Below are 10,664 nucleotides of genomic sequence, written 5' to 3'. Positions count from 1 at the left end.
AGGAACTTTAACGTCAGTCCTTTGAATCATAGTTCATCTTTTGATATTATTCATTTAAAAATTTATATCTATATACCCTGAATAATTTTATTGTAATACAAAGATGGGCAACAAACAAGCAAACAATCAAACAGACAAACAAACAAACATACAAACAAACAAACAAACATACAAACAAACAAACAAACAAAAAACGAACATGCAAGCAAGCAAGCGGGCGGGCTAGCAGGAAACAAGCAAACAAACAATCAAACAAACAAATATGGTAAACTTGTTGTTTTGGTGATGTTAAAATATAAATGATAATATTGTAATATGAAAAAACGCTAATGTAAATCATTTAAAAAATTTATCAAATATTGATTGCTTGACACATATTCGATGTTTTGAGTTACAATTAGTAAAAATTGTTTTGTGAAATTCTAACACAATTTTTAATTTTGAGTAAGAGTATTAACTTTTTATTAAATTTGTTTTTAACTTAATGGCAACCTCTTCAGAGGACTGCCTCAGTTTAGCTCCTAGACATTGTTCTGTATCAACCATGGATATAACCATTATATAAATATATATATATAAATATATATATATACATATATATATATATACACACATATATATATATATATCTATATATTTATTTATATATATGTATATATATATATACATATATATATATGTTGGTAATAGACCATAATTTTTACAATATTCTATGAATTCTACCGAATGTTTGGCCTTAATATTATCAGGTTGGTCAGTTTTTTATGAAGTTCTAGTTTTGATGATTGCATATATGCATTTATAAATTCTTCCCGGCACATTAACGCCAAACATTCGGTAGAATTTATAGAATATTGTAAATATATATATATATATATTGTTGAATCAACATATATATATATATATATATATATATATATATATATATATATATATATATATATATATCCATGGTATCAACTTTTGATTTTTGAGTAACACCTCTTCCAAATAATCTGGTCTACACTACAAATGCAACAGTGAGTTAAACTTGTGACTGTAATTTGTAGCCAATAAAGATATTTTAACTATCCAATAACACCAAACCACAGTCTTGCGACTGTGATCTAAATGCAATAAAATTTTTTAACCGCACTAACTTCACATCGCTAATTAAAAGTCTTCAATTATTATATTTGCATTGCGCATTTTTTAAAGCAAATAAAAATGGTTTTTTTTATGATTTTTTAAACATCTTGAGAAATAATCCCAACTGATCAAAATTGTTGGAAGACCACTCCACTTCTTTGGATCATAACCCTGATGAGGTACTGGAATCATCGACAAACTTGACACCAACCAACCAACCAACCAACCAACCAACCAACCAACCAACCAACCAACCAACCAACCAACCAACCAACCAACCAACCAACCAACCAACCAACCAACCAACCAACCAACCAACCAACCAACCAACCAACCAACCAACCAACCAACCAACCAACCAACCAAACAACCAACCAACCAAACAACCAACCAACCAGCTAACCAGCCAACCAACCAGCCAACCAACCAACCAACCAACCAACCGACCAACCAGCCAACCAAGTAAATTCGCAAAAAAAACTAGCGAAGATGACGAAAACGATGATTATGACATAACACACTTTATCAATGAAGAGTTTTTGTTCAATTGATTGCATTTGAACCTGAATTGTGATGACATAATTTTCTACATGGTTTTCAACGTTGTTGTACGTTAACTCAAGGGGCGAGACGCTAAAATGGTTAAGGATGCTTGTCCTGTTGTTGCACCTGCCGGGTTCGACCACAAGTTACCCCTGCTTTTCACATTCAATGTATGTGTGTGTGTTGCGTGGATTCACGAGTATTCACATGTGTGTGAGTGTGTGTGTGTGTGTGTGTGTGTGTGTGTGTGTGCATGTGTTGTTTGTATGTGTTGTTTGATATTTAAAAATAAGAAACAACGGTAAATCTTCGTCTTCACTTGAAAGTTCATGTTGATTGCAACTAAGCCTGTGAGCTCTGCTGAAAGTTTTGTCTAGGAGTTATTTTATGTGGTGGGTTTCAACAAACATCTAATACTAAATATAAATTTGACTCAATATTTTTAAAGCATTGTAATTAAATCGAGTTATGTAATTTGAAATTATTTTTGTCATTTTAAATGAAAATATTGTTTTTTGTTTTGAAAACACGGTGGCTAACCACCCGCTTAGTAAAGCCGTAGGTTTTTTACTTCGGTTGAAAAACTGCTCTGAGTTTATTTGAACGACATGCCTAATACGCGGATGTTGTAAAGTAAATGCCTGAAAGTATAAAAGAAAGGAGTGGTAAAACCTAACAAGCAAAATTCATTAAATGCCAACTTTTTGGCTTTTCACAGAAAGGAACAACTTCATGGTTTCTCAACACTAGCTGTCTTTTCTTTAACACCCGACAACATAAGGTTATAAAGACGCTGCAGGCTCCTTTAATTTTGGCTCTTTTATTCTTTATGATCAACTAATTACTTTAATTTTTGATAGTTAAACAATAAATCATTAAATAATAAAACTGAAAAAATGTTCTTCACTCTTTTTATAACATTTTATTTGGCGCTTCATTAACGACCGTTATTAAAATATTAGAATTATCAAATGTAATCGTTTACATTTAAACATTTAAAGTCCATTTCAGCTTCTGATTGAGCCATTTAAAATTTAAATAGACGTCTCCAAAGTTTGAAATAAAATCAAAACAGATACAAATTTTATTCAATTCTTGTGAAGTTTATTTTAATTCTTAAGCTGTTAGAATGGTTGATGATCCATTTTTGTCCAATGATTCTGACTTCACTGTGCCAGTTGCATCAAATACAAATAAGCTGTTGGAGGCTGAGGTTGATAAATAAAATTAAAATTTAAAATAATATAACCATAATTATAATACAATATTATATATTTTTTTACTCAATTTAAATATCAAAATGGTTTTAGAAATATGAATTATAATATATTTTTTTGATAGTAAAATTTAATTATAAATGCAAAATTTGTTAGTTTTTAAAATTTTAAAATTAAAAAAAATATTATTCAGTATTTGGAGAATTTGAAAAAGTATGGAGTGATAAACTTGGAGTTGAGGGAGGCAGATGAGGAGATAAATGATCTTTCTAATGCTGTCAAGGCTCTCAGAAATGAACTTGATTGCAATCAGGTTGTGCGTGTGTTCAGAGTGTGTTCATGTGTGTGTGTGTGTGTGTGTGTGTGTAAGTGTATGTGTGTGTAAGTTTATGTATGTGTATGTTGTATTTTGAATATGTGTGTTTTTGTGTGTAAGTTTATGTGTGTGTGTTGTATTTTGAGTGTGCGTGTTGTGTGTTTAGTGTGAGTGAGTGAGTGTGTGATGTTACAAACTAATTTATTGATATCAATGGCTATGTGTATAGTATATATACAGTTAAATAAAAAAAATCATTATTAAATTAATAAATACGTACTCTCAACCAACAACGCCAAAAAGATCTTTGCAAACATTAGAAAGAACGAACTGGAAACCGAGAACAGTTTGTTGAAAATGTCGAGAAGAGAGAGGAGTAAGATATCAGAAATGATGTTGGGACTCGATAGGCAGATGAATGTCGTTCTTGAAAAACAGGCATACATCAAGGTGAAAAAATAACTTGTCAGTTACTTAATTGTCAGTCTTATTCAGTGTCAGTGGTAATGGTATAGGTAATTTTTTTACTACAGTGACTCAAGGTTGTAAAATGAAATATCAAACATGTATGATTACAAGAAAGTCAGATATATTGCATCTGTGTTTTTGTATGATATAAATCTGTGTATTTGTTTGTGTGTGTGTATGTTGTGTGTGTTTGTTATAATAGCTATGGATCTTTTTTTTAATGGAATTTGTTTTTAATCAATTGGATCACATTTATCTTTTAACTAATATGGTCATTTTTTCACTCATTTTGGAATGATCATCTCTGTCATGTTCTCACATTTTTAAAGATACAATCACAGATACAATCACAGATACAATCACAGATACAATACAGATACAATACAGATACAATCACATTTTCACAGATAAAATCAGATTTTTACAGATATAATCACAGATACAATGCAGATAAAATCAGATTTTCACGGATACAATCACAGATACAGTCAGATTTTTAAAGATACAATCACAGATACAATCAGATTTTTACAAATACAATCACAGATACAATACAGATACAATTAGATTTTTACAGATACAATTAGATTTTCACAGATACAATCACAGATACAACCACAATCTCAGATACAATCGCATTTTCACAGATACAATCACTGAGCTATGTATCATTATCACATAATTTTCATCATTTCAGACTTTCATAGATCAGACACAGATGAAGATTGATGATAAAAAGCAAGAGATGAGCCAGAATGAGAAAGACCTCTCTGATTGGCAGGCTGAAGTTCAAACGAAGGAAGAGGAAGAGTTTATCTATTCAAATTATGCCAACCTCGACCAATCAAAAATCAAGGTTCTCTTTTGTCAAAAGTTAACTTAATTATCTAATTTAACTATTTGTCTAATCATCAGTTCACAAATTCATCCATTCATTTATCCATTCATTTATTCATTCATTCAAAAATTCATCCATTCATTCATTTACAAATTCATCTATTCATTCATCCATTCATTCATTCACTTGTCCAATGAATCAATCGTTTCGTCATTTAAACCTTCAGGACCTACTCATACAAGTTTCTCAGTTGAATGATGTGTGTATGGAGAGGAAGAAAAAGCTTGATAAAGAGAATACGGAAATATGTGCGCTCAAAGTGGGTTTGTGTGTACCTGTAGTTTGTATGTATGTGTATGTTTGTATATATCTGTATGTTTGTGTGTACGTTTGTAAGTATGTGTATGTTTGTATGTTCGTCTACTATGCGTATGTCTGTATGTACGTGTAGTATGCGTATTTTTGTATGAATGTGTAAAATATTTATGTTTGTGTGTTTTGTGTCTGTTGTATATCTGTGTGTGTGTGTGTGTGTGTGTGTGTATGTGTGTATGTATATATGTGTTCGAGCCCATAGTTAAAAACAACAGTCATAAAAACTATCATTTTGCCCATGTATGTATGTATGTATGTATGTATGTATGTGTGTATGTATGTATGTATGTGTGTATGTATGTATGTATGTATGTATGTATGTATGTATGTATGTATGTATGTATGTATGTATGTATGTATGTATGTATGTATGTTAAAACCAAATCATTGACGAATGACACCAAAAGCCAAGCGTCTGACTAAATTTGATTTCATTTGCTATGACGTCACTCAACCACGTCTGCATTCAACTGCACATTTTCCAACACACAGACTTATGTATGTATGTATGTATGTATGTATGTATGTATGTATGTATGTATGTATGTATGTATGTATGTATGTATGTATGTATGTATGTATGTATGTATGTATGTATGTATGTATGTATGTATGTATGTATGTATGTATGTATGTATGTATGTATGTATGTATGTATGTATGTATGTATGTATGTATGTATGTATGTATGTATGCCTGTATGTATGCATGTATGTATGCATGTATGTATGCATGTGTGTATGAATGTATATTTCATATATATTTACTATGTTATTTCTTGTTTTATGGGAGTCAACCCTAGATAAGCATTTATTGCTAGGCTGACTCTTTCACTTTTTTTTGTGAATAAATGGAATTAAAAAAAATGTTCGAATGAATGTACGTATGTATATATTTATGTTATATATGTATGTATATTTATGTGTGTATGTCTGTGTGTACGTGTATGTGTGTATATATATTTTTTTCTCTGCTTGCTTTTGATAGACCGATCCTTAGCTTATGAATTTCGTAAATGTGTGAGAGGGTCGTGAGACTTTGTGAGCCATTCACACTTGCCGAATCGCGCCACTTACACTCAATTTACTCGCGCTGTGGTAATGTTCACTTACGTGATGTCGTCATCATTTTCGAATTATCGCCGAATGATGACGTCACGTAACCACGTGATCAGTTTTCCCTAAGCAAGACGATCGAGGAGGCGAACAGGCACCATATAGAGAGGATGGAGCACATCGAGAGGCTCCAGAAGCTGGTCGAGTTGATTGCATCCAAGGAGGTCAACATTGATCTGCTCTTCAAGGTCATTCACGGCGACGACGATGATGATGATGAGGATAATGGTGGTGGTGATGATGGTGATGATTGAATTGTGGATTATGATGATGATGGTGATACGATGATGATAATTATGATGATGATGATGATAACGATGATGATGATGGTGATGATTGAATTGTGGATTATGATGATGATGACAATAATCACGGCGACGATGATGATGATGATGATGAAGATAATGCCACTACCACCACTTACTCCACCACCATCATCACCTTCATTATCATCACCGCCACCACTACAACCACCACCGCCGTGACGATGCGCAGACGATAAGAAATTTGAAGCAGGAGACGAAGGAGAAAGTGGAGTTCCGTAAGGAGAAGGAGACCTTGCTGTCCTCTTCTATGGCTGACAATCAGGAACTCACTAAGAGAGTCTTCAACATCGGCAACTATAAGATCAGGTTGAAGGCCGACCTCAGAGAGATGAACCTGAAGTTGACTGCCCTTAAAAATGAAGTCAGTGAGAGAGTGAGTGAGTTAGTGAGTGAGTGAGTGAGTAAGTCTGTGAGTGAGTGAGTGTGTGAGTGAATGATTTAGTGAGCGAGTGAGTAAGAGTATGAGTGATTGAATGAATGAATGAATGAGTATATGAGTGTGGAAGTGAGTGAATGAGTGAGTGTATGAGTGGTTGAGTTAGTACGTAGATGGATGGATGAATAGATGGACGGATGAATGGATTGATTGATCGACGGATAGATTGATCCGCACATTCAACTACATAACTTTTATTCACTTGTTTGATATGTTGTTGATTATGAATAAACTTCGAAAATGAAAATTGAAATGAAATTTGGAATGAAATTTGGAATGAAATTCGAAAAGAAATATCTATTGTTGTTTGATGACGACCTTGATTACGCTAACGAGTATTGTTGATTACAACTGCAGTACAGAGGTTTGAGGATAACTCTGGATAGGACTGTAGTTGACCTTGAAATGTCAAGGTCGACTGTCAATCGGTTGAAGAGGAACATTTTGGAGATCGTTGAAAGGTTCGCTCGGCTGTGTTCGTGAGATTAAAATGCATTTAGTGTTATTTCATTTATTCTGTTGGGGTGTCTTTCATCTGTCTATCAATCGTTCAACTACGAATCAGTCAACCATCCAATCAATCGATCAATCAATCACTCAATTACTCGACCACTCAATCAATCATTCAATCAATCACTTAATCATTCATTCAATCACTCAATCAATCACACAATCTCCAAATTACAGAATCACTCAATCGATCTATCATTCACTCACTCACTCACTCACTCACTCACTCACTCACTCACTCACTCACTCACTCACTCACTCACTCACTCACTCACTCACTCACTCACTCACTCACTCACTCACTCACTCACTCACTCACTCACTCACTCACTCACTCACTCACTCACTCACTCACTCACTCACTCACTCACTCACTCACTCACTCACTCACTCACTCACTCACTCACTCACTCACTCACTCACTCACTCACTCACTCACTCACTCACTCACAAGATTGAAGCATGCAGCCTGTGAGGTGTACAACCTGGTGACGGAGAGAGGGAACGTGGAGAGGGAGATGGAGGCAAAGCTGGAAAGGGGGAAGAAGATCCTGAAGATGATCAGAGATGACGAAGGCATGAGGTTGAGGGCTGAGGCTGAATTGAAAGAACTCACTAAGGTGCATTCTATTTGATTGAATGAATGAATGAACGAACGAACGAACAAACGAACGAACGAATGAATAAATGACTGAATGATTGAATGAATAATTGAATAAAAGATTGAATGATTGACCGAATGATTGACCGAATGACCAAATGGAAGAATGAATGAATGAATGAGTGGGCAAACAATCAAATGAACAAACAAATGTGATGTGATTAATTGCTCAATTTATATATTCGTTAATATTAATAGATTGTTTAATTGTTTGATTGATTGCTTGTTTGTTTTATTTGTTCATTCATTCATTCGTTCGTTCGTTCGTTCGTTCGTTCGTTCGTTCGTTCGTTCGTTCGTTCGTTCGTTCGTTCGTTTGTTCATTCATTCGTTCAATCATTCATTCATTTATTCATTTATTAGCTCGTTTGTTCATTTATTCATTCATTCGTTCGTTCGTTCGTTCGTTTGTTCATTCATTCGTTCAACCATTCATTCATTTATTCATTTATTAGCTCGTTTGTTCATTTATTCATTCATTCATTCGTTCGTTCGTTCGTTCGTTCGTTCGTTCGTTCGTTCGTTCGTTCCTTCGTTCATTCGTTCATTCATTCATTCATTCATTCATTCATTCATTCATTCATTCATTCATTCATTCATTCATTCATTCATTCATAACGTCCTACCTCGGGGAATTGGGTCTCTGTATGCTAAACAAAAGATTGATTGATTCATTCATTCATACATTCATTCATTTAACAATTCATCCATTCAGTTTCATTACTGCAGAACACAGGAGTTAAAAAATCTTATCGACCAGAAAAAGTCTGTCCTGACCGATATTGCTGTTAAGTGTTGATGATGATGTTGATGTTGTTGATGATGATGACCATCCATTCATTCATTTATTAATCCATTTATTTATTTATCCATTTATCCATTCATATATACATTTATCTATCCATCCATCCATACATACATTTATTTATCCATCCATCCATACATGCATCTATCTATCTATCCATCCATACATGCATCTATCTATCCATCCATCCATACATGCATCTATCTATCCATCCATCCATCCATCCATCCATACATTCATTCATTAGTCTATCTATCCATCCATACATTCATTCATTAGTCTATCAATCCATCCATACATTCATTCATTAGTCTATCTATACATCTATAATCCATTCACTCCATTCACTCCGTCCATCCATCGTAGATATCCAAAACTTCTTTCATGAAGATGGATGATGAGATGGATAAAATCAATCAGTCAGGCATTCAGCAAATGATGTTCTTCTTTGTGAAGGTGTTGATGATGATTGAGGTGGTGAGGTTGATGATGATGGCGGTGGGGGTGATGATAATGATGATGGTGTGGACGGTGATGATTGTGATGATTATGATGATGATGACTTTATTTTTTTGCCATTTAGAACAGCCAACCAAGCATTAAACAATGACTTTTTAATTAACCAATCATACCCTGGTCACAAAATCAATCTGCCAATCAAGCACCTACCCATTCAACCAGTTCGTCAACTAACCAATCAATCACTTCACCAATTAATCATTTAACTAATCAATCAATCAACCAATCATACAACCATTGGGCAAACCAATTGACTAATCAGCCAACAAATCATTTCACCATTCGACCAATCAACCAATCAAGCAAGCAACCAACCAACCAACCAACCAATCAGCCAACCGACCAACCAACCAACCAACCAACCAACCAATCAACCAACCTTCCCATCCAATCGACCAACCAACCAACCAACCAATCAAATTAAACTTTATACTAGGAACTGACAGTTCAGACGATGGCTCGAAAGATAAAAAATCTCGAAGGCCACATGTTAGTAGTTGAGCAGAATGAACTGCTGACGCAGATCAAAGAGAAGTCTGCCATCTTGGAGGAAAGTGATAAGGCACTGCTCTTCTGGTCATCTCAGTCCAGGAATGTCAAGGTCAGTTTGCTTGTGTTTGTTTGTTTGTTTGTTTGTGTGTGTGAGTGTTGTGTGTGTGTGTCTGTGTGTGTGTGAGTGTTGTGTGTGTGTGTGTGTGTGTGTGTCTGTGTGTGTGTGTGTGTGTCATTACTCACAATTTTTGATGAAAAAAATTAGTTGAGGTGTTGCTGTTCTGATCATCACTGCCAAGTCAGGACAAGTTTTGATGTTTGTCTGTGTGTGTGTCTCTGTGTGTGCGTGTGCGTGTGTGTCTGTGTGTGTGTGTGTGTGCGTGCGCGTTTTTGAAGTTTGTGCCTGTATCAATCAATTTGTTTGTTTTTGTAGTCCTGTGTATGTGCTTACGTGTGAATCTATTTGTTGTTGTTTAAAAAAAAACCTTAAAACTTATTTGTTTTCATCGAACTAATGCTGATGCAGACATAATTTAGTTTTGTTCTCCACTTTGTAGCTTAAAATTGAGAGCGCTTTTGAGAATATTTCTATTTAGACTTGCGCTTCATAAATTTACCTGACAGTTGTGTTTTTGAGCGTGTGTTCGTTCGTGTGTGTGTGTGTGTGTGTGTGAATCTGTTTAGATGACGTCACCACCACCACCAACACACAGGGCATCTTGCATCGAAAAAGACACGAGCACGAGAAGATAGTGTCCCTCAAGACGGACGTCAGCCAACGACATCAGGAGCTGACGACGCAGATCCAAATATCTGGAAAGCTACTGGAGGGCCTCCACGCTGAGAAAAAGGTGAGGGTGATGATGGTGGTGGTGGTAATGGGGAAGAGGAGGAGGAGAAGAAGGGGAAGAAACG

At 34.8% G+C, this 10,664-nt stretch overlaps 2 protein-coding genes across 2 annotated transcripts in view; both read left to right on the top strand.

The window, feature by feature from the left end:
• Window positions 1-2,800: 2,800 nt before the first annotated feature.
• On the top strand, window positions 2,801-7,907 carry HELRODRAFT_177799 (hypothetical protein; the record flags this gene model as incomplete). The annotated part of the gene is made up of 9 exons (XM_009025949.1): window positions 2,801-2,884; window positions 3,082-3,201; window positions 3,508-3,654; window positions 4,370-4,528; window positions 4,737-4,829; window positions 6,060-6,188; window positions 6,496-6,687; window positions 7,120-7,223; window positions 7,727-7,907. The coding sequence occupies 9 exons, from the start codon at window positions 2,801-2,803 to the stop codon at window positions 7,905-7,907; spliced, it is 1,209 nt and encodes a 402-aa protein (XP_009024197.1).
• Window positions 7,908-9,711: 1,804 nt separating this feature from the next.
• HELRODRAFT_177798 (hypothetical protein) overlaps window positions 9,712-10,664 on the top strand; it is a gene marked incomplete at both ends in the record, with an annotated part of 2,021 nt that continues 1,068 nt past the window's right edge. The window contains 2 exons of the mRNA XM_009025948.1: window positions 9,712-9,858; window positions 10,463-10,600. Coding sequence (XP_009024196.1) covers window positions 9,712-9,858; window positions 10,463-10,600 — 285 coding nt within the window. The remainder of the gene's footprint in view (window positions 9,859-10,462; window positions 10,601-10,664) is intronic.

Source organism: Helobdella robusta (genome assembly GCF_000326865.2).
Source record: "Helobdella robusta unplaced genomic scaffold HELROscaffold_44, whole genome shotgun sequence".
In the NCBI taxonomy this organism is placed as follows: domain Eukaryota; kingdom Metazoa; phylum Annelida; class Clitellata; order Rhynchobdellida; family Glossiphoniidae; genus Helobdella; species Helobdella robusta.
This window is presented reverse-complemented; position numbering and strand designations above follow the sequence as displayed.